At 52.6% G+C, this 24,710-nt stretch overlaps 1 protein-coding gene across 2 annotated transcripts in view; it reads right to left on the bottom strand.

The window, feature by feature from the left end:
- Positions 1–7,067: 7,067 nt before the first annotated feature.
- KIAA1671 (KIAA1671 ortholog) overlaps positions 7,068–24,710 on the bottom strand; it is a 142,293-nt gene continuing 124,650 nt past the window's right edge. For both annotated transcript variants that reach the window (XM_032395011.1, XM_032395012.1), the window contains exons 6-12: positions 22,387–22,505; positions 19,215–19,470; positions 16,223–16,397; positions 14,214–14,341; positions 12,545–12,678; positions 8,402–8,484; positions 7,068–7,253 (exon numbers count right to left, since the gene is read on the bottom strand). In XM_032395011.1, the coding sequence (XP_032250902.1) occupies positions 8,406–8,484; positions 12,545–12,678; positions 14,214–14,341; positions 16,223–16,397; positions 19,215–19,470; positions 22,387–22,505 (891 nt within the window). In that variant the 3' untranslated portion in view covers positions 7,068–7,253; positions 8,402–8,405. The remainder of the gene's footprint in view (positions 7,254–8,401; positions 8,485–12,544; positions 12,679–14,213; positions 14,342–16,222; positions 16,398–19,214; positions 19,471–22,386; positions 22,506–24,710) is intronic.

Genomic DNA, 24,710 nt, shown 5'->3' with positions numbered 1-24,710 from the left:
CGCTCAGTCTTTGGAGGCCCCCTTCCTTAAGCACGTGCCCAGGGGCTCAACCCTGGCTGCCTCCCTCGGACACCAGTTGGGCTTGGTGGCTGGATTGGGTCCTCCCTCTTGGCTCCAACCCTTAAGTGAATCCCCGGTTTGTGCAGGGGCCAGCCGTGCACGCCCCACGGAGATCCCCAAAGGCCTGGGCCTGCCAGGGCAGCCCTCGCCTCCCCGCCCCTGCCCGTCCCAGAATGAACCTGCTGCTGTAGCCTCGGCAAGAACAGAGGGGCCAGCACCGTCTGCAGACAATCTGCCTTTGCTAGCGGTGCCCTATTTATGGGCGCTTTTCGACGGCCCAGCACATCCCAGCCTGCTGAGGCAGCGCCCTGTCCACCCAATTCCGTTCGGGCCATTTCACTCCAATAGCGGGCTCAGGAGGCCCCAGTGCCTATGTCCCTGCACCATGACCCCTGATGGCGTCCTGGGGACAGACGGACCTCATCAGCTTTGTGGGAAGTCTGACAGCGCCGGCGGGCGGGGGGCATTGGGGTGTAAAGCTCTCCAGTGCCCCCCAACTCCCTTTCTGGGGCTTCCTGGAGCCATCACCTTCCTGTTTGGGCGAAGGACATCCTTGGAAGGACACCAGCTCTTAAAGCGAGGGACCCCAGAATCACTCAATTTTCCCATGGGCCACATGGCCTAAATTTTAAATCAGATCACCCTAAATATAACCCCCAAATTGGGTTTCCACGGGATGCTGTAACAGACCCAACAAAGGTTTATTTTCTTCATGTAGAAGGCATACCCAATGGACAGCTCCCATTTATTGAAGACCAACTGTGTGCAAGGCACTGCACCAGCTTCATGAACATCGTTTAATCCTCCCCCAGCCCTCTTGGAAGGAATTGCCATCCGCATTTTATAGATGGCTCAGAAACAGTTCAGAGAGGTGAAGTCATTTACCCAAAGTCACACAGCAGAGAGGAGGAGGGGTTGGCTTGCCACAGGGCCCAGATCTTAGCTTCAACAGAAATAAAGGTGATCATGATAGTCACCTAATTTGCGACCCCAAAAAACAAACAAACGCAGACAAACAGAAATTAAAAAGCAAATCCAAATCAAAAACCTAGGCCCGTGCACTTTCTAAGTATGATTAATGATTATTGGAAGACTAAAATGAAGAGAGGGCCAAGGAGTGAATTGTTACGGATCAGGGTTTGGTTTTGTTGTGATTTTTGGCTAAAATCCTCCACTCAGCCTAAAACTCAGTCCCCCCGCACCCCTGGAGATGGTGGTGGGACACTGTGGGTGGCAGCTGGCCTCTGGAAGCAGGTGGACCTGTGTGACCTTGGGTGAACTACTAGAGGTCAGCAACAGTCATAAATGGACAACCACGGAGAGATCACGGAACGAAGCGCTTGGCTCGGGCTGCTACTTCCTTGCTTCCATTCACTGAGGATCCTGCCCATTATTGGCAGTTCAAACCCAGGGACTATCTCCTGCTGGGGACCATGGAACACAGAGTTGGATTCAACCCCTTAAATTGGGATGCAGCCGTCACCTGCTAGGGATCTAAGGGGGAAGAAAGAGATGGTGTGACTTCCTCCCATCAGATCCTTTAGGATCCCGAGGAACTACTGTGTGCCCAGCACCTTCACATGCCCTGTTTTCTTTCCTTCAACTCTTGCCCACTAAGGTCTCTCTCACCAACCCCCAATTTGGAGTTCCGATGCTCAGCGATATCCCACAGCCAGGAGGAGGCAGAATGAGGATTCCAGCCCACGCTGAATGGAAATCCTGCTTTGTCTCCACGGGTCCCCCTCTCCCAGGACCCCAGCTCCCCCCCTTCCTGCCGCGCGGCCCCCAGCTCAGCACAGACAACAGACCGACTCAGCTGGTGACGGGCGTGCATGCATGGGAGAGCCCATTCATCCACACACTGACACACCGAGTTCTTCAGTGCAACTTGCATTGAAGCTTTATTTGCTATTTTCATGGTCTGAATGCAACATCTTTGTACATGCAAAGGTCATCCTGTCTAATGGCAGTTGACCAGATTCCCAACTGTTCTTCTGTGCGTATGAAACCTCTTTACAGTTACAAAATATAAAAGCACTTGTAGATACCCAATACTCTGTGAGGTCCGGGAAGCCCCATTTGTTTTAAGGTTAAAAATATAGGTTTTTCTAGATGAATGCTCAGTCATGCGATTAGATTCTTTCTGGGATTGGATAAAGTGCCTGTTGTCCACCTTCTGTTCAGAACCCCTTAGAACTTGTGAATTCATAAGGCAATTGCAAGAACGCCAGCAGGCAGCAGGTGTAACTTTCCTACACATGGGACTCGAGTTTCTTTTCTACTGTGACTCAAATTTTCTCTCAGGAAGGGACTCAGAAGAAACGCTAGAAAATATATAGTGTATTTGTATGTATTTCCGCTCTCCGCCCCTTCTTACAAAGTGTTTTGAGGATCAGAATCATCTGGGAAGTGCATCACTTCTAGGATATTGGTATGATTTAGGAAACAACACAGTACAAAATATCTTCCGTAACACAATATATTACTTTTGCGAGCCCCCTATTTACAGGATCTATAAGGCTATTTGGAATGAGACCAGTAAAAAAGCTCAAATTGTTCTTTAGACAACAGCATGATTTTTGTTTGTTTGTTTGGTTTTTTGTTGTTTTTTTTTTTTTTTGCTGACGTGATACCACTGGAGATTGTCAAAAAAAAGGGCCAGTCTGAATCATGAAGGGAGATGTTCAGGTACCAGGTTAGAGGGTGACTATTTAAGGAGATTTAAGGGAGGGGGAGAAGCTGATTGATTTTAAGGGTTAATTTGCCAGGAACCTCAGGCTGATTTTCCAGAACACAGATTTCTGCACCCCTCCCTGCAAGAACCAATCCCAACAAAAGAAAGCAAATTCTAGAGGGGGGGGGGGGGGGTAACCAAAGGGGAGAGCCTGGCGAAGACCCAGCACACTTGCACCCACTGGCTTTCCACGTGGCTCTGCATTTCCAGAACCTCAGCTTGCCCAAAACCCCAACAGGGTTGACTCGCAGCAGCCTCTCGGCAGAGCCCAGATCCACGGCTCCCTAGGTGGCTGTAGCCCAAGGTGGACCCCCTTCCAGATGTGGAGTGGGTCCCGCCTGCTTCGAGTGGTTCCCTCCATGTCAATATTGTCCCTCTTCCCCCTTGGAATCACAATGCCATGGGAGTTTTGCTTCCTCGTCTGAACGCATGGTGGAGGAAGAAAGGCACAATTGAGGCTGTAGGAGGCTTCCCCATTTACTCTAGTGACTTGTCACGGTGTAAATTAGGGGCGAGGGTGTCTCCCCTTGGATAGACCTTTTCTCCTGCCTCTACATCCCTCGGGCTTACCCTGAAATGCTAGTTTACACACAGGCTAAGTAATCTGGTTTCCTGTACGAAGGGACGGGACTGGGGGGTGCAGGGGTACCACAGGGATTGAGGGGTAAACACAGAACTCGAGAGTGAGAGGCAGGCTCGACAGCGTTCTCCGTGGAACACCGTCTTCCATGCCAGCCCAAGTCGCCTTTAAAAAAGCATTTAGCTTTGGAGGTGTTCTGACCACACGCCTGTGGATTTTCAGCTGTATGATTATGCCTAGCTCCTGGGGCAATCTGGGGGCATTGTGATGAGAAAATGCATAAGCGTTAAGTGGACAAACCGGCCACCGGGTCCGAGTGCGAGCAGCTGAGCTCCCCTCTGGGGGGGGGGCGGACACGCCATGGGTTTCCTCCACTCCCTTGCATAGCGTCTAAGCTCTGGGACCTCAGGCCTGCGTCTATTTCGATGCTCGCTCCTTAGCAATACCTAGAGTTGGCCTCACTTCCTTGGACGCACAAAGGCAAACACATTTGTCTGAGAGCATAGGACTTGGCTTGTCCCCCTGGAAGAGCTCCCATCTGATTGTCCTTTTCCCGAATCCCAGATAACCTGAGGCCGTCAGGTCTGTGTCACTCCAAACCCCCCATGAAACAATGCGAGGCTTCAGCCTCACCAGAAGTTCTCTGGTGGCACCAAGGAATTCTCCATAAAACTGATTCTTGAGGCCTCGCCACGGGTTTTCATAGGCCAAAGGCCTCTGTTTCATCAGGCAAGGGCCACGAAGAAGGGGATCTAGATACAGACTTATCAAAACACCAGCCGTCCAAATGCTGATGTGCAAAGGGTGTGTGTGTTTGTGTGTCCGTAGACAGACTGTACATATAGAGAGATTTGCTTTCTGTGCAAGACTCTCATTTAAGGAGAGCCAAAGGCCCCCAGGAAGGTGATTGGATGAGGGCAGGTGACTTGATTGCATACAAACGATTAAGGCATATTAAGTTAGTTTAAAAAGAGACGGATTTCCAAAGGCGGCTCCAGGCAAACTCAAGAAAGTAGCATAGAAACCGCTAGCTTAGGGCCAGAAAACCAGCATACAAACCACTTGGCTTAGAAAGACGGGAAAACTAACGACACGCTTGCCCAGCTATCTGCAAAAGTTCCAGGCATCAGCCACTTCTAACTTGGTTGCACTGAGCATAGTGGGATCCAGAGGTCAAGGGGAGCCTGCATGGAGAGGGTGGTTCCTGACCCACTGTGAGGGTCCACTCTGCAGTGGAGAGGTGAGGCTGCTCTCGTCAGTCTCAAGGGGGGTGGACTTTGTATGTCCTAATCAGCGAGGAATTAAATGGATTTTTGTTTCCAATCAAGGTGTGGGAAGCTGGGCAAAAGATCTCCAGGTTCATCTCATGTTCAAGTGTTTTTCTTCCCTGTTGGGTATACTCGGGCTGAAACATAACTAATTAAGAATTGGAGGGCTTTGCATGGTATCTATAGTCTCACTGAACAGAGCAGGTCTATTCCTACTGTCCAAGATGGTACCAAGGGGCCCTTCCCACCTGAAGGAAAGACAGAGAGCAGCCAGGAAGAGTTGGTCAGAACATGAGGAGTGTCTTCCAAGGGGACCTATGGCCCTGGAGAGCCACGGCATCAAAATTGTTTTAAAACATTAACCGGGGCGCCTGGACGGCTCAGTTGGTTAAGCGTCTGACTCTTGATCTTAGCTCAGGTCTTGATCTCAGGGTCATGAGTTCAAGCCCTGTGTTGGGCTCCACGCTGGGCGTGAAGCCTTCTTCAAACCAAAACAAAACAGAACATTAACTGGATCTAAAACAAAGAAAGAAGGAAAGGAAAGAAAAATCACCCAAAGCAGCAGTTCCTGGAGGCATCAAATTTCCACCCAAGGGCCACAGATAACAGACTGACCACTACCTCAGGGAATGAAAAGAACACAAACTGTTATCAAGCAGGGCCAAAGCTCCGGACACAGATGCATGAGGCTTCCAGATGCAAAAGGCTGGGTGGGTGACGGGGTCGACAACGGTAGCCAAAGGTCAGCCAAAGGTCAGACTGGGGGAGGGGGCGGGGCTTCAGTCCCTGTCCATGGTGCTGAACCTGGAGAAACAGGATTGCTCTCCACCCCTCACCCCCACCCCCAAGAGAAGGAAGAGACGGCAAAGGGTGAAAGGAAGAAGAGATGGGGGAGACACATGGAGACTCCTGGAGATGTGGCCAGGGAGAAGGAAGGTATGTTTTGACACCATTTGCAAATAATGGATTTATCAAGAAAGATTTTCATGTCTTGGGAAGTCAGTGGGTGGGCGTGCATGTGGCCCATCCCTTCCCTATCTAGTCTTAGAAAACTCAACCCTGGGGTCCCTCAGCAGTCACAGGGGACCCTATGAACTGCCCCAAGCGTCTTTCTCACCAACGGGCATCTCCCAGGCAAGGTTGGCACACAGTTTATGGCAACTCCAGGCATGGCAGGTGGCCAGTCAAGCACATCCAGGATGTTTGCTGGAGCCTTGGGTTTCAGACGTGGAGGAGGCTGGTGTTGAGGATTTCCAAAAAGAAAGACCATATAGAGAGTCTACGGCCCCCAGAGGTCTTAGAGATTCCTGGGAATGAGCTTAGAGCTAGCAAGAAAAAAAAAAAAAGGAGGCAAAGCAAAACCTATACGTTGTCACCTGGCATCCAGCCCGTCTGTCCAGAGAAGGATTTCAGCAAGACCCCTCCCTTCCTGCATTTGGACCTAAAGGAAGCACTTGGTCAGGTAGAGTTGGCAGGGGGTGGGGCGGGGGAGTGGTAGAAGGAAGAGGTGAGAGGAAACAGAAGAACCCCCTCCCTCCCATTCATGCATTTGTTCCAATTTGGAATGATGCTTCCATCTTGGGCGCTGTTCAAAAAAGACTGGAGAAGAAGATTCTCAGGGCGGGTCTGATGTTTGGGTGCGAAAGGCAGTGCCATCGGGTTGCCTTTGATGAACCCTTGAGGCCAAGGGACAATGGTCACTCCACAGAAATCAGAGCTCAAATGAAAAGAAACCAGGAAAATATATATACAAAGGTGACAACTGGAATTTTCTTTTAAAAACATGGATGGGGTAAGATAACCTGAGACGATCGGATACTTCAAGCCAATTATTCACACATCTTTCCTTCTGCTCTTGAACGTAAAAAACGTATACATATCAAATTTCAAAGAAAGCTGGCTGAATTATTGCTTTAACGCCTTCTAAAGCAAACCGAAGTGATGTATAATGAGCAGGTCATCTATGCGCACGGCCCCATTGTGACGATAAATACACTTGAAACGAGAGGGTGGGTATGTTTAAAAAATTGGAGCTGCTGATTCTTGGGAGAGGGAAGGAGGTGGAACTGGCCCATAAAGCAATCACAACCCAACCCCGTGACCCTGCCTTGGGCCACAGTCACAGCAGGAAATGGAGTCTCTTCTTCCTTGGAAACAGGCTTTTGAAAGGACCTGCCCTGGTGGGGGTTGGCGGGGGTGGCGAGGGGAGAGGTGCTCTCACAATACAGGTGTTTTCCAGAACCCGGGGAGATGGTCCAGCCTCAGACTGACGGTCCCGGAGTGACGTCTACGGTGGGTAGAAATGCACAGTGTTCACATAAAACACAAAACCACCAGCATGGACAATTCTGGGCAGCCTGGCTTCGTCCTCAGCCTCAAGTGTTGTCTGCGGAGACGTGCAAGGGCTTGAGGAGGGCGGGTCTTCGCGCCCCGATCGGCGGCGGGGCAGGGGAGCCTGTGGAGAGGCAGGAGGCACGGGGCCGTGTTCTCCACCCCACTGGAAGGGCCCAGGGAGGGAGCCTTGTGCAGGAAGGAATGGCATCAGTGTGGCCTCATCTTCGGGTTCTGACAGTTAAGGCTTCTGTTCGTTAGATGTGGCAGTGACCCTTGTCTGGAAAGGAACGGACAGTCCTGGCGTCAGCAAGAGGAACATGGGACCCTAGGTGTCTTGGCCATCAAGCCTTTAAACCTTGTCTGGTATTCTTCGAGACGGCCATCCCCCCATCCCCACAGGCCACAGGCTGGGAAAGGGGACTTTTTTTTTTTTTTTTTGGAGTGGGGTGAGGAAGGTGCCAGGTGGCCAGGTGCAGTAGAACCCACATGAAATTTAGGGTCAGGTGAGGGTTCCAGCCTGTTTCCTCAAATGGATGGCTGGAAGGTTCAGAGAGATATCACATGTAGAGCACTACACACAAAAATCAACACAGGATCCCATTCCTTATCCAAAACCCTTGAGCACAGATTACCTGGGGATTTAGAATTTGGGGGGGGGGGTTATTATATACACAGATACACATGCATATGTGCACACATATATATTATGAAACACCCCATAATATACCCGCAGCGTAAAGTACAGACATCCACACAGGTCAGGTTTTGCCACTAAGCAGGTCAGGAAAACGCTTTGTGGTCAGTGTTTTCTGCATCTGAGGTTTCCGGGGAAGGGGCTGGCGGGTCTCCTGGGCTGCTCACATCAGAGCCAGCTTTCAGGGGGTATGAGCCGTATGCTCCTACACCTAGGACTGACCGCCAGCACTTTAGTGCCTCCTCAGTGAGCCCCGGGGACCCCTCAGTGACATGGGCGCTGTTACCCCATTTTACAGATGGGGAACCTGAAGTTCCCCTGAGATATGAAGTCATTTGGGACCCACACCAGGGCATATCTAATCATTTGACTTTTTTAATATCCTTTTTTTTTTTCAAATTAAATTTTAATCATACAGGTTGTATATGAATGTAAAAATCGGAGACATTTCGGATTAAGCTAACCCCTGATGTCCTGCCTTTCCACTTCATAAAAGGGTTTTGAGATGCAGTGAGAAGTGCGTGAGCCCAGAGTCTAGGTTATCTGGCTCCTCGACCAGGCTGCCCACCTGGGTTTTTTTCCCCTAAGAGGAAACAGATCAGCACTACCCTCTTTATTGGAACCCAGAACACCCGCACCCATTTTCCCTTCTCTCTCCTAGGATACAACACCTCGAGTCTCTGACCCTTTGTCTCCCGGTCCAGGTTCCTCACTGCATCCCCACTTCATACCTGCTCAAGCTTGGTTCTCATACAGGCTTTGCCTCTTCTTGGATTTTAGCTCCTTTAACCACTGGGGAGAGGGCTCTTCTGACCTGAAACCACAAAGCCAGTGAGAATCAAGTGCGAGCCAGCCTGAGGGCTCCTTACAGGCAGGGCTGTGAGGTACCCGACCCCGCATCCTCAGTGCCCAGGTGATGCTGAGCCGGGCACTCGAAGGTGGTAAAGATGCCATGTTAATGTGATCGATGAGCAAGAAACAGGAATTAAACAAAGCGCCCAACAACAAGGAATCATAAATAAATCACGGTACGCCCATTCTATGAAATAATCTGCAGCTGTGAAGTCACGCTGACACATGAATTATCTCCGTCCATCCATCACCCCAGGCATGCCTCCATCCTTCTAGCTCTCTACCCAGGTAAATGCCTATGATGGTTAATTGTATGTGTCAACTCGGCTAGGCCACGGTACCTAGATATTTGGTTGAACATTGTTCTAGATGGTTCTGTGAAGGCATTTTTAAAGACAAAATCAGTATTTAAATCAGTCGGCTTTCAGTAAAGCAGATTACCCTCCTTATTATGGGGGGGCTTATCCAATCCCAGTTGAAGACCTTAATAGAAAAAGACTGACCTCCCCAGAAGAAGAGGGAATTCTGGTAACAGACTGCTTTGGGGACTCAAACTACAATATTGGTTCTTCCCTGAGTGTCTAGCCTACCAGCCTGCCCTGCAGATTTTGCACTTGCTGGTACCCACGATTGGGGGAGCCAGTTCCTTAAAATCAATCTCAATCTCAATCTCTCTCTAACTCTCTCTCCCTCTTCCTCTCTCTCTGTCTCTCCCTCCCTTCCTCCCTCTGCTCTGTGTGTGTCTGTGTATACACACATCCTATTGTTTCTGTTTCTTTGGAGAACACTTGACTAACACGATGTCCGTGAGACACAGATAGATGCCTTGTGTTTACCAAATAGTAACACATGACCGTTTGGGGGAGGTAAGGTTTGTTTTAACTTTTTTAAAGTGAAGAACACACATGCAGAAAACTACTCAAACCATAAGCGTGCAGGTCCGTGAATCTTCTCAAAGTGAATATATTCGAGCAGCCACCATCTCAATCATGACACTCCCGAGTATTTTAGTTTTCACTTTCTTCACGGACTTTGCTGTGTTCTCAGAAGTGCTTGTAGTGAGAACATACCCTCTTAACAAAAGCCATAAAGTCGTGACTCTTTGCAACTCTTTTCAAGAAAAAGATCGTTTTTACGAAGCATGTGTAACGGCCTTGGGAAAATGGCCCACATGAAACACGTAACAGGGAAAGAAGCTACATGTACGTTGTGATCTCAAGTACATTTTAAATTAAAATGGAAGGAGAGATGGCCTGACCTCACACTGGTGGTCTTTGGGGGGGGGGGATCATGGGTGATTTTGTTTTCTACTTTATATTCTTTTTATATTTTCCAAAATTTCTTTTTTTTTAAGATTTTATTTATTTATTTGACAGAGAGAGACACAGCGAGAGAGGGAACACAAGCAGGGGGAGTGGGAGAGGGAGAAGTAGGCTTCCCACAGAGCAGGGAACCCAATGTGGGACTCGATCCCAGGATTCTGGGATCATGACCTGAGCCGAAGGCAGATGCTTAACGACTGAGCCACCCAGGCGCCCCTATATTTTCCAAAATTTCTATGGTGAGCATAGATTACTTTATTTTTTTAAATTTTATTTTATTATGTTATCACCATACAGTACATCATTAGTTTTTGATGTAGTGATCCATGATTCATTGTTTGCATATAATACCCAGTGCTCCATGTAATACGTGCCCTCCTTAATACCCATCACCGGGCTAACCCATTCCCCCAGCCCCTCCCCTCTAAAACCTTCAGTTTGTTTCTCGGAGTCCATAGTCTCTCATGGTTCGTCTCCCCCTCCAATTTCCCCCCCTTCATTTTTCCCTTCCTTCTCCTAATGTCCTCCACGCTATTCCTTTTGTTCCACAAATAAGTGAAACCATATGATAATTGACTTTCTCTGTTTGACTTATTTCACAGCATAATCTCCAGTTAGAATGGCAAAAATTGACAAGGCAAGAAACAACAAAGGTTGGAGAGGTTGTGGAGAAAGGGGAACCCTCTTACACTGTTGGTGGGAATGCAAGTTGGTACAGACACTTTGGAAAACAGTGTGGAGGTTCTTCAAAAAAATAAAAAATAGAGCTACCCTATGACCCAGCAATTGCACTACCGGGTATTTACCCTGAAGATACAGATGTAGTGAAAAGAAGGGCCACATGCACCCCAATGTTCATAGCAGCAGTGTCCGCAATAGCCAAACTGTGGACAGAGCTGAGATGTTCTTCAACAGATGAATGGATAAAGAAGATGTGGTCCATATATACAATGGAATATTACTCAGCCATCAGAAAGGATGAATACCCACCATGTGCATCAACATGGATGGGACTGGAGCATATACTACTTTATAATCATACACAAGTACTCACAAGATCCAACCTATGTTGATCTCAGAGAAAGTTCCTGACCCCAACCCCTAGAGGGCTCAGGGAACTTGCTGACCCAGCTGGGGTGGGATGGGGGGTGTGCAAGGAAGGAGAGGTCCCCTGGGCAGACAGGACTCTGGGGTGCCCCAAGCAAGCCTCACCCGATGGCAGAGGCACCAGACCAGGCCTCCAGAGAGGTTCCTGAGACCCTGGTCTGGGGGCTCCTCCAGCCCCGGAGAAACACTGGAGTGCTCAGCTGACTCCAGAGCCACCCTGCAATTCTGGTATCTCCAGAGCACGAGAGGCACCATCTCAACTATGGCCTTGTTTCTCTTAACCTCTTGTCCTTTTGCTTCCCACAGCCCGCTCTGTGCTCTGGTAATAGGCACTGCCTACAGACCCCCTGTGATGTCAGGCCTCTGGGCCTTTGCATGTGCTGTGACTTAGGCCTGGGGAACCCCTCACGCTGCCATCTTTTTGTCTATCGTGACTCAGCTCAGGCAACTCCTCTTGGAAGCCTTTTTTTTTTTTTTTTTTTTAAAGATTTTATTTATTTATTTGAGAGAGAGAATGAGATACAGAGAGCATGAGAGGGGGGAGGGTCAGAGGGAGAAGCAGACTCCCTGCTGAGCAGGGAGCCCGATGTGGGACTCGATCCCGGGACTCCAGGATCATGACCTGAGCCGAAGGCAGTCGCTTAACCAACTGAGCCACCCAGGCGCCCCTTGGAAGCCTTTTTCTGCACTTTCCTTCCTCAAGTCTGGGTTATGAGTCCTTCCTCTATCACCGGGATCAGATAAAGAGCCAGAGAGGAAGTAGTTTTTTGACTCTGTGGGTCCTGGGGTGCCTGCTACAACTAGTCAACCCCACAGCCCTAACGGGAGCAGCCCTATATGGAGAGGAATGGGTGTGGCTGGGTGCCAATAAAGATTTACACAAACAGACAGTGGGCGGAACTTGGCCCATGGGCTACAGCTTGCCAAACCCCGCTCTGTCGCAGCACTTACAACATTACAACTTAGTGTGAATAATCCCTCACTTTTATGTGTTAACTTGCGGTAAGAAAAGCCCGATGCATGGCTCGATCTCAAGACCCTGAGATCATGACTTGGGCCGAAATCAAGAATCGGACGCTCAACTGACTGAGCCCCCCGGGTGCCCCAGAATCCCACTGTCCTTTCTCGAGCACGTCTGCAAGCCAGTGCCAATGCAAAGGGCTCTGCACACACTTTCTCCTTTTGTCCTCATGACCACCGTGGAAGGTTAGAATGATGAGTCAACCCATTTTGCAGATAAGGAGACTGAGGCCCAGAGAGGCAGAGTAACACCCCCCACCCCGCCCCCAGGCCAAGCAGCTCGGCTAGACTAGGTCAGTAGTCCCACAACACAGCCCTGGATTTCCATGTGGGACATGGAGGGGGGTAGGGGAAGAGTAAGGCCAGCCGGCCTGATTCCTGGTCTTCTTCCCCCCCACCCCAGCGTGTTTTTAGATTTCAGACTGCCAAGAGTTCACGTGAACAAAGTTCTGCTGCTAGAGGGAAACACACAGCTGCAACTCCCCTTTGCATCCAGCTCTAAGACCCAGATAAGCACCCCCCATAATTGCATCCTGAGTCCAGGGTGGAAACCTCATCCCCAAGACCCCTCACCTGTCGTCCTTCTCCATGCTGGAGGGCAGCACGCGACTGCCCAGCTGGAAGGGGGACTTGGGGGTCTTGGGCTGGGGGGCCCAGCCTGGGGCCTCACTGGGACTGTCGGCCTCTGGCCTCTTGTGCAGCTGAGCCTGGGGAGAGAAGAGAGAGCCGGGTCTGTTACCACCTCTGGTCTGCGGAAGGCTCCCATCTGATGGCACCGTCACTGTTTGGCAACAACAGGGCCCCCCAGCAACTGAGCGGACCCAGGCAGGAAACACAGGGGCGGGGGAGATGCCACCTGACCTTGGAGGCTAAGAGAAATCGGAGGCCAGGCGAGTAGTCTACGCAGCTGCCCTTGGCCACCAGGATCAAAGAACCACCACCAAAACCCCACACAATCATGTCCTCTCCTCTTTGATGGAAAAGCCACCACCTTGGGACAGGATGTTCTGTCTCCTTTCACTTCCCAAGAACCCCGGAACGGAGGTAATGGCCCCATCTTGCAGATGACACTCAGTTCTGCGAAGCTTCTTGGTCCCGTGTCCACGTGGATAAGATGAGATTTTGACTATCATGTTCCCACAGGAAAAAGGCAGGGCCGATTTCCCCCATTTTGGGGGGGCTATGGTCGGGAACGGGATGACAGTATGATGTTCAGAGCTCCCCTGGGGGCCCGGGGGTGTGCTGGTGGCAGGTGACAGTGTCTCCGAGGCAACGCTGGACGGCCCCCATCACCATCGTCCGCCTGACACCTCTCTGCGCCGAGCAGCCGCCGTTTGGCGACCAGGCCTAACGTATGTGACGCACGTCAGCAGAAGTAGAGGCTGGCTTTCCCCATTTTACAGAGGAGTAGCCTCAAGGTCAAAGGTCAAGCAGTGTGCCTAGAGGCACACAGTGTTCAAGACCTGGGATTCACCCTGGCTCTGCCCAGCCCCAACCCCAACCCCAGGGCTCCTTCCAGAATGAGCCCAGTAGCCTCCCCCGACCGTTGCTGACTGCCAGGTTCAAGGAGCTCAGGCTAACTGTAGCAAACGAGTCGCAGGAGCCTCGTCTCGACAGCGTGCGGGGGACCCGAGCGGCGTCCAGGGACCCAAGCAAGGCCTCGGGAGTTCCGCGGGGCGCCCGCCCCGAGCCCGCGCCTTTGCAGTCTGCTGCGCCGGGCCGCCCGGTGACACGGCATTTGTTCCGACGCTGGAAACGAAAGGCAGGAAACCCCTGGCCTAGGGCAGCGGCCGCCACACGGTCCCATTTGGCAGGTTTATAAATCAGCCACAGGGACAGGCGTGCGTGTGCTGTTCATGGACTTTTTATCTTGCAAAAAATGGCAGGTACTGTGGCCGTGTGGGCTACTACTGGGGGAAGCTGGGTGAGGCGCGCATGCCCACCCCCCGCACTATTTCTGCAACTTCTTGTGAGTTGAACTGTTTCAAAATTGGAGGGGAGGGAGGGAGGGAGGGAGGGAGGGAGGAAGGAAGGAAGGAAGGAAGGAAGGAGAGAGGGAGGGAAGGAAGGAAGGGAGGGTGGGTGGAAGGGTTGGAGGATGGGAGGAGGGAGGGAGGGAAGGGGGGATGGGGGAAGGGAGGGAGGGGAGGGGGAATGGGGGAAGGGAGGGAGGGAAGCACACATGGGGCCTGTTCTCCTCGCTGCCGAGGTTGAGGGTAGCTCTGGGTGTGAAGCTTGTTACCTTTAGCACTGCCGGGTCCATGCCTGGAAACACAGGCATCCTCTGTGGATGGCTGGTGGGGGTCCTCTCAGCCCTGGAGGGCTTCTCCTCCTCCTCATCGGACTCTTCCCTCCTGGGAGATTTCTCTTCTGTCGCAAAGAAAAGAGCACTGACGTCACTGGCAGCCACCGGATCCTCTGCACAAAGTCCCTCATGCAGTCCTCGCACCAGCCCAGCCCAGAAGTCGTCACTGGCCCATTTTACGGATGAGGACAAACTCAGGTTCCTCATGGCTGACAATGCGGTATGACGGATGTTCTCCTGGGAGAAGGCACAGACAGACCCCCCTCCTGGCTCCTGGCTCCTTCCCAGTCAGGGAAAGAGAAGGAAGTCTCTGGCAGAGAGGCAAGGAGACGGAAACACCTTCAGCCAGCAATGCACGGGGCTGGTGGTCTCAGAAGAGGGCGTGGAGGGCTTCATGTGTCTCGTGGAAGGCCTGACCAGAAGCCACTTCCCTTCGCAAGAGTCCCCATTGCTGAGACTTCACTCCATTGCCATGTTCCAGCCTCATAGGAGAGACTTTGGCGACATGGACCGTTTGTCCCCACTCCTCCGGGAGTGAGGGGTGAGGAGTTTCAGCCTCCCGGAGGCCCTGGCCCGGGCTTGGGCGCAGTGAGGAGTGCGGGGAGGAGGTGGGGATGGACGAGGAGGAACCAGGCAAGGCCTGCTCCCCTGGAGCCCCTAGGCCATGCAGGGAACTGGGATGTGTTCAGAAAGCATACCCCCAGGCCTCCCCCAGCCCCAGGCCGGTTCCTTGAGGCTGCTGGGAACCAGACTGCTGCTGCCACGTTCCAGCTAGGGGTACTGGTGTGATTCTGTCCCCATGTTGGTTTTTATTTGCTCCAGGCAGCTCGGTGGAATTTGGCTCAGAAAACCCAGAAAGTGTGCAGAGGTCTCAATCAAGGCATTTAAACACTTCCTTTAATAATAAACATGAGGGGGGTGCCTGGGTGGCTCAGTCGGTTAAGCGGCTGCCTTTGGCTCAGATCATGATCCCAGGGTCCTGGGATGGAGCCCCGCATTGGGCTCCTGCTCAGCGGGGCATCTGCCTCTCCCTCTCCCTCTGTGCGTGCTCTCTCTCACTCTATCGCGAGTAAATAAATAAAATCTTTAAAATAATAATAATAAACATGAGGTAGGAGAGGGAATAATAAACATGAGGTAGGAGAGAACAAACCCCATGTGAACAAAGGCCCTGCAAGTGTTTGGGGGACACACCACAGCATATGTGCAGAGTAGGGAGGTCACCTGCTACGGTTTCCAAGAGGAGATTTTGCTTCTTAACACTCCTCCATGGCTCCCCATCCACAAAGTCGAACTCCTTAGCAAGGAATCACGACTGTCCATGAGCAGGCCTCTGTCCACCTTTCCGGCACGACCCCTGCTATTCCCGGCTTGAGCGGCCCTGAACTGCTTAGAGAGACCTCTGCCGCACACAGAGATGGGCTTCCCGCACCCCTGCCCCTTTGAGCCCACTGTTCTGTATGGAATACCCTTCCCTGGCTGATGCCTATTGGCTCTTTGAGATTCAGTTCAGGTTTTGACATAGGACTCAGCCAAAAAAGTCCTTAGAGGAAAATGAGTAGCCTTAAAATAATTCATTGGAAACATAAAGACTGATGATAAATAGAACCGATCTTTCAACTCGAGAGTCTGGGCAAAGACCCGCAAACAAACCTCAAGAAAGTATCAGTGACTTTAGTAAGGGTAAAGGCAGAAACAGCAAAAACCTATTAAGTTGTATCTCTGTCCTTCACAACCCGTGGAGCCCCAGTGAATATATCATCCTGAGAAAAACCTTTTTCACCTAATTTCTAATAAGGTCTGTAGAATAAGAGAGCACAGGTTCCTATGTAACTGTGTTCTAACATCCTACAGCCTACAAAGTCAGGAAGTTCTTCTTGGTGTCTAACCTAAATCCGTCCTGCTGTTCAGTGTGGCATCTGTGGAGAAGGGAGGGCACGGAGTACCTGTTGAGTCCTTGAACATCCACGCGTTGTCAGCCTCCTCCTCCAAAGGAGACCTGCTCTCCGACTCACTGACTCGGCTGCGCCGGAGGGAGTGGGAGATGGGAGCCCGGCGGCGGCTTCTCTTGCTGAGCTGCACCCGGGTCTTGAGGGCACTTGAGTCGAGGACTGAGGTTTGCTTTGGGAGGGCAGGCAGGAAGAGGGAGAAAGCAAAGGGAACCATTAGTTGAGGGCACCGCCCACGGGAGCTTCCCTGACGCACGAGATGCTGTGGGTGGTACGTGGGCCAACATGTTCACATTTTTATGGCCACCGCAACACTGTAAGCCCCAATGACTCCGCGAAACACACCACGTAGGCTGGTTACAATGATCACATGAGTGTGGAAGGTCCTGGCACAGCCCGAGTGGACATGAATGAAATGCCTTTTCCCTCCTGGTGACGTAGGAGCATGGAAGCTGGAACTTCCATCGGTATACAGCAGGGGCCCAATCAGTGTTTGTTTGCTTGCTGAATGAATAACTGGATACATCACCTAACTAAATCCTCGTGGGAACCCTATTCACACGGGGCCCGGGAGCTGAGGCATCCTCGGTGCGGTCCCCCCTCCACCCACAATAATTGGGGGGGCAGGTAGAGGGTGCAGAGCAATGCACTTGCGCCAAGCCTTTGCCTACAAGCATCACACTCTGAGCAGAGGCAGGTGGACAGTCCGTGACTGAGTGACGAAAGGTGTCAGGGGGGCACACCAGCCAGGGGCGCCCAGCCAGGAGGTGGGGCAGCCCCTGGCCCAGCGATCGCCTGGGGGAATGGTGGCGAAGAACTCAGAGCTCTGTGTTCAAATCCCTCTCGGTTCAAATCCTAGCTGCATGAGCCGCGGACTTCACCTCCCTGAGGTGCCCCTCTTTGTAGAAAAGGGGATCACGGGAGTACCTGCCGCCCACGGTGGTCGAGAGAATTCAGTGAGTCCGGGCGGGGCAAGTCCTGGTTTGAGACAGTGTCTGACCAAGGCTGACACAGGCAGCAGCTGTTACCGGCCATCTCCCGTGCTCGCCTGAAATGCGGGGTCCTCCCTCTCGGGTCTGCTTTGGAGAAGCTCCATCAGCCAAGGCCTTTTCAAGGAGCAATGACGGGCTAATTTCGGTGAATCATTTCCCACCGGTTGGTAAGTGGCAGACACCACACGGGGGGCGGGAGGAGGGGGCTGATGTTTGTGCAGCTTCTTCTCAAGGTGGTCACAATGGCGGCCAGTGGGGGGAGCTGATGGGGCTGGGGGGGGAGGGACGGAGGTCCCAAACTGGGGGATCGCTTCTCAGATCCAGTTTTTCAGACTCAGAGAAAGGGGGGAGGGAACTGCCCCAGGAAGGAGCTGGCTTGCAGGGCAGCTGGGTGTGTTTCCCCGGGGCTACCCCTCGGCCACAGGCTGGGGCAGGGCCTGGATGCCTTGGTGCCTCAGCTTCCCTTTCAGCCTCCAAACGGCCCCCACAGGAGCCGCCAGTTGTGGTGGGCAGTGCCCGGAGACTTCAGTATGTGATAAATAAGCAGCCAGACCTGGGATCGGGGACACTCGCATTTGAGTCACCCGATGGCCACGTTGGTTCTCCCATCTGCAGGATGGGGCAGGAATTTTTGCCTCCTGGGGCTACTGGCCTATGAGCAGTCTCACCACTCGGGGACTGGTGGCTGTTGACACCGCTGTTGGTATTTATAATGGACCCTGAGAAAGAACGGCTTAGTGTTCTAGAAGGAAAGTCCAGCGGATTGTGCCATGGCCCGGGGACATCCTATAAGCACGTAAATTACAGCCGCGCTTGGCACAGAGCTTGAGCTTGGTACGTGTTTGTTGAATGAATACCTGAACACGTCACCTAACTGAATCCTTCCAACCCACACCATGTGCATGTTTATATAATGGGGTGGCCCAAGGGAGACCAAACTTGTGTCTTTCCCCATCTCTGCCCTTAATCCAGAGGTGCCAGCAAGAGACTCTGACTATAGTTAGAAGGGGGAATTCCCTTTGAGGATCCAGAGGAAGCCCCTTCTCCCAAAGCACTGGGGGTTCCTTCTCCGGGGGGGGAATCTGGGTAGCCATCCCTAAGGGTGTGGGCATGAGGCTTTACTGCCAGGAGACTGGGTTGCTTTTAGGTTTTGCACCATTTAGATGATGCATTCACAGGAGGGTGGGCTGGGGGGTGGGTAGCCCTACTGTCAGGGGAGGAGAATAATGGGACTTTGAGGACTGAAAAGGAAACTGTGCCTGCCCCCTGCAGGTGGGGCTCCTGTGGGAGTAAAGAGGACAGGTACTGGTCTGGAAGGGGCTACAGCGGGATGCCGTTGGGCCTGGGCGGCTGGCATCCGGGAGGCTGGTTCTGCTTGGGACCTAGAAGAGCTGAGTTCTAGGGGCTGCTCCCGGGGACCCACGTGAGGGCTATCTATGCCTGAAGGGTCCCCCTTCCCGGAGCTGCCACTACCCATTTACAGAGAGACTTGGATCTGCGGGCATCAGAGACACGTCCCACTGAGCAAGACCTTGGTGAGAACACCCAGCAGAATGGGTCTGAGCAAAACTCCAAACTCTGCACACCTGGAATTGCAAACCTCAGGCAGCCCACCCCCCCAACTGTCTCCAAGCCCCCGGAGATGAGGCACCAGACTTCCTGCTTACCAGACACATGGGGGCTAGGATCAGTTTTAATTTGAACCCATGTGATTATATTTGAGGTCGTGGAGCCCACTGTGCCGGTTATCAGTGGGTGAGGAAGCCAAGGCTCAGAGAGGTGAAGACATGTGCCCCAAGACACACAGCTGGTGTGTGGCAGGTGCAAGCTACACACAGACATCAGTCCCTCGCAAAGACTGTTCCCTCTGCACCCACCACAGGGGTCCCTGGCACACAGATTCTACCCCTGAGAGGGGCCACCCACTGGGAGATGCCAGAGCATCCCTTTAAGAAGAAAGGACTCTTTCCAACACACGCTCCCAGTTACAGACTTACATCAATGAAGGAGAAGTCGTCCACCCTCTTCACGGGGCAGGGGTCTGGCGGAGGCAGCCCCTCCATCCCATCGGTGGATTCCAAATCGGTACTGGATTGGTCCACGCTGGTGCTCCGCTGGTCTCTGGAGCAGCTGTGCTGGTCCCCGGCCGAGGTGGCCTCCGTTTGGGAGGACAGTGAGGACAAGCGGCTGCTGGGGAGCTGCTTCCGGGCCGACACGGCACTGCTGTCCGGGGACGGGGACTCGGGGGCCAGACTACGAGAAAGGAAGGAAGAGAGACCTCATTTGTGCAGGTGGTTGGACAGAACTGAATTTCCAGCAGAGGAGGTGCAGAAAGCAGGTTCAGGCTGTGCTTTCTAAGACACAGGACATCCCCTTAGGCTATGTCCTTTCTGGGCAAGCCTGGCGCTGTTCGTGTGCCTCCAGAACACCTGGACAGGGATGGAATGGGAGGGGCCGGTCCGGTCCCATTCCAGACCCTCCAGCCCTGCCCTGGGCAGGAGGGCGGGAGACACTGGGCACACGTGGCGACTGGGCCCTCACCATGTGGCGAGTGCGAGCCCAGAGTATAGAGTCCACACTGGATTCCCACCACTTTGGAAAAAAAAAAAGAGAGAAAAAGAATATAAAATACTGATGCATGCTGAACTGATAATATTTCGGATCTGGATTCACTAAAATATCGTTATTTAAATTAAATTGTTAAGATGTTTCTTTTTTACTCTTTTGAGGTGGCTCCTGGGACATCTTAAATGACCCACACCTCGTGTATTTCTGTTGGACAGCGCTGACGTCGATCAAAAAATCACCAGCAGTCCCTTCTGGTAGAGCAGGAAGCAGGGGAGTTTTCCGCATGGTTCCGTTCATTCATGCATGCATTCAGTCAAGATTTACTGAGCACTTACTACGTGCCAGGCACTGCTTCCCACTGAGTCACTGAATCCTCTCCCCAGTCCTGAGAGGCCGCCACAATGCTATCAGGTAGGATTAGCCCCAGGAAGTTAAATATTAACCTCGCTAAAGACGAGGAAACCAAGGCACAGAGATGTGAAGTGGCTTTGCCCAAAGGGGCAGAACTCACTCCGGAATCCATGCCCTTGACCCTCTCTGACTTCTGGGATTTCTTCCCATGGTAATGTATTTAAGTACGGCTCGGATAACTGGAACCACATAAGACAGAAACGTAAAAATAAGTTAAGTCATTATGCTAAAAAGCACTCCCCATTAAAAAGACACCAAAGTCAAGAGCATGGGAGAGCCAGCCCTGAGGAAGGGCAGCCGGGCACAGGACACCACCTCCTGAGAGGAGGGTCTGCCCTGGAAGCAGGGCCGCACCCCTGCCCAGAACCTATCCTGGTGCTTCACGGCGGGAGCACATCCAAGCTCTGTCTGCCCTGGGATGATTTTATTACTCGGAACAGGCAGGATGTGGGGGTGCGGGGTGGGACTGAAGCAAACCCCCCACCTCCGCCAGACAAGAGGCAAATACCACCGAGGAGGCAGCAGATGGCGCTGCTGACCAGGGCTGGGGACGCGCGACTGCGGGACGGGCCAGGGAGGGGGCGCTGCAGTACCTCCGAGGAACAAAAGGGGGCGCCCACCCACAGGAGCGGCCCCAGGTCCCAGAGGCCGGCTGGGGGGAACGGAGGCTCAGGAGGGGGGCAAAACCGAGACGCAGGCTTCCGGACTCAGAGTCCAGAGGGCTCTTGCAGGAAATCTAAGTGAAGTCTAGTGGTATTTAAGGACGCTCATTAACGGCACCCACGTCACGGGTTCGGCGAGAAAAGGCTTTCACAGGTACTACACGGGTATCACCTTTGCTTCCTTTTGTCTTCTTCGTACCCATTTTCAATTCCATCCACCTCCATCCGACTTTCACATCGTCGGCTGTGGGACATAACCCAGTAGAGGCTTGTGACGACCACTCCCGGCTGGAAGCGCCGGGGAAGCAGGTGGGGGACCTGGGGTTGAGTCCGCCCGATCCCTGGGCATACCAACCACAGGCGAGGAAACCGACTCGCACAGAGACACGGCCAGCACAGGGCCATGCCGGAGGCAACCCAGGTCTCTCTGACTTCAAAAGACCACGCAGCCCTGACCGTGGTGGCGTGACCACGCGATCCCAGGGTCCTGGGCTAGGGAAGACGTGAGCTGAGAACACGGCAGTGTCCACCCCATGTGTCCACGAAGCCACTCCTGTGCTCGATCCCACCCCAGGGGGAGAAGAAAAATTGTACTTTTAAAACAATGAACAGGGGCCAGGAGCAGGTGCTCCTACTACGTGCCAGGAAATATGCTAATTGCCCACAGGTTCCCCTGCCAACAACCCCGTGTGGTGGGGAGCCTCAGCCTTCACCTCTGCAAGATGGGGCAACAGGATTAGACGTTAACACATTTACGTGCTTACAACAGTGCTTGGCACGTCTGCTCAATAAAGCCCGGCTGTTTCTACAAGCATCATTCCCTTCCTACAGGGGACGAATGTCAACTCTGGAAGGCATAGAACTCAGTTACCCAGAGTCCCATCGGCAGCTGGGGTGGAGCCGGAATTCGGGGCTGCCTGCCTCCTGTATCGGGCAGACATCTGAGGGCCCTACAGGCCGTCAACTGGGGCGATGTTAAATGCAAGACAGCTTATGAAGCAACATGTGGGGCATGCTCCTCTGTTTGTAAACACACACGGACTTACTGAAAAAAAAAAAGTCTAGACAGACATCTAGCAAGAAGCATCAGTGCCCTCATTAATGACCCGTGCGCTGGGGTTACAGGTTTTTTCATTTTCTTTGTACTTCCTTTCATCGTGGCCAAATACACATAACGTCAAGGTGACTATCAGTGACGTTGAGCACGCTGACCGTGTGGTGTAGGCACGACCACGATACAGTTCTAGGACATCTTCCCAAAAGGAAGCCTGGCGCTTAACCCACCCCCAGCCCCTGGCACCTAATCTACTCTCTGTCTCTATGGATTTACCTATTCTGGACATTTCGTATATCCTTTTAAAATAATTTTTTTGTACTTTCTAAATTTCTTTTTTTCGGACAAGAATGGATTACGCTGCTACCTACAGACAACACAGGTTCGAGGAATATAGAAATGAGGGGGCACGTGGGCCACGCTGCCTTCCATCCAGATGCCCCACCCTGCAGCCGGGAGCCCCGCAGGCCCTACCTCTCCCCGCTCTGGCGCTGGTCTGTCCATGTCCCATACTGGCTGTCGGCTTCCTGCACGAGGGTGTCGGTGTCCTTGGCCTCGGGGGGCCGCCTGGAGAAACACTGCTTCAGCTGGTCCTGCAGAGACAAGCCAGAGGGGAGAGATTTCCATCAGGGGAAAATGCTCAGAACCTGGTCTCCCGGCTGACACAAATCACACGGCATTGCCCCCGGCTCAAACCCGCCCCAGCTCTCTACTGTGCTTAGAGGCCGGTGCAGATGTCTGGGGTGGGCATTAGGGTGACCAACTGTCCCAATGTGCCCAAGACACCACAGGAGGCAGGACGGTCAGTGTTAAAGGCAAGCAAGCTGGGATGAAGGCGTCACCCGTGCAGGGTCCTGCTGGGCACCATGCTGCCCATCCTCAGTGCCCCTCTGTCCGCCTAGCACCGCATGCAGGACCATCTTCTCTCCATCTTGGGTCTCCCAGGACTTGTCCACCTGGTTAGGGCACTCCCTCAGCTGTCCCCCGCCCCCGGGTTCCCACCACCACCGCGCTTCCAACACAGCATCCGCGGAGCATTTAACTGTGCCCAGCTTTTTTTTTTTTTTATTGTTATGTTAATCCCCATACATTACATCATTAGTTTTAGATATAGTGTTCCATGATTCATTGTTTGTGCATAACACCCAGTGCTCCATGTAGAACGTGCCCTCAATACCCATCACCAGGCTAACCCATCCTCCCACCTCCCCCCCCAGAACCCTCAGTTTGTTTTTCAGAGTCCATCGTCTCTCATGGTTCTTCTCCCCCTCTGATTTCCCCCCCTTCATTCTTCCCCTCCTGCTACAGTACAACCCAGTGATCTCTCCCCCTGCTGAGCTCTTCCTGCCTACCCTGGACTCACTGTTGTACCAGGTAAAGTTCGACATCGAAGTTATTTACTCCATAGAAATTTACTGAGCGCTTACTATGTGCCAGGCACCAGGGAACTGGGCTTGGTGGCGGGGGGGTGGGGGTGGGGGTCACGGCACAGACGAAGCCCCTCAGAGTCTGTAACTTAGCACGAGGTTGGGATGTTCTATCATCTTTGCTCACACTCCACGCCTTTTTGCAGCTTCTACAAAACCGTTTTTGGCGGAACAAGCCTGTGTGGTCCAGGGGAACGAACCATTTGGGGATACTTGTGTACCCCGGGATGCTCAAGGGGGTGCTGTGGGAGGGGTGTGTGCAAGGACAGGAATTCAGAATTAAGCCCTCAGCCGCCTCTGATAAACAGCCACGCTCGAGGACCCCAATAACAGCTTAATGTCCAAACAACCCAACACCACTCACTGCCCACAGAACACTGTCTCTAGTCACCAAAAGAATATATGTTTGTTGTAAAACATTTAGAAATTCTAGAAACGCACAAAGAGAAACGCTTTAAAAATACCCGTCACCCATGGACAATACTCTGGCACAGTCCTGCCCGGAATTTCCCCTGGGTCACTTCATCCAGATCCTCACCTTTAAATGGCTGAAGAAGATCCCACTGGATGGACTCAGTGCCATTCATGGGACCAATCCCCAAGCGCTGGGCATTTAGGTTGCTAAATATTTTTCCCTATTCTAAACAACATGACGAACATCCTTGAGGCTCAAGTGACACATCTCTGTGATTATTCCCCACAAGAGAGATTCCTAAGTACAGAATCACCAGGTCAAGGGGTGGCCTATTTTTAAGGCTTTGGCTCCTGATGAGTGAGCGGGCCTTGGGACAGGCTGCCCAATCGCCAAGCCCATGGGCAGTGTGTGTGTGTGGGGGGGGGGGTGGTGGTGTATGAACGCTTTAGGGATGAAGTCAGTCTCCACTCGGGGAAACTCGGGAGGTTTTTGCCTTGAAAGATCACCTGACAGTCTCAGACGCCCGCACCCTGAACAGAATTCTCCCTGGCACCCAGGAAGAGAAGTGGTCATCTGCGCATGCTCCCAGTTAAAATACTGTTTTTCAAAGATGTCACAGAATCGGGCATTCCCTAACTTAATCCCCTACATGGGTCAGATTCAGAAGCCAGAGGGTGGGGACTCAGGGGTTCCTTCTGGTGGGCTTGGCATTGCTGCCCTGAGCTCCTGCAGGGGGCTTGGGTGTGTCCCCCCCCAGCCCCATGCTAAGATCAGCAGGAGGCATGGGGTTGACAGCTCTGGGTCGCGGCTCAGGGGAAGGGGAGTCCTTGTCTCTGCTCTGCTCCTGCTGTGTGGCCTGGCATTCAAGCCTCACTCTCCTATTAGAAAAGCAAGGGTTGTTGTGTGGCTTCAAAGAGGTCTCTGGAAATCATTCGGCTTAGGAGCCAGGAGCCAGG

This window comes from Phoca vitulina, unplaced genomic scaffold (genome assembly GCF_004348235.1).
Source record: "Phoca vitulina isolate PV1807 unplaced genomic scaffold, GSC_HSeal_1.0 scaffold82, whole genome shotgun sequence".
Taxonomy (NCBI): Eukaryota; Metazoa; Chordata; class Mammalia; order Carnivora; family Phocidae; genus Phoca; species Phoca vitulina.
This window is presented reverse-complemented; position numbering and strand designations above follow the sequence as displayed.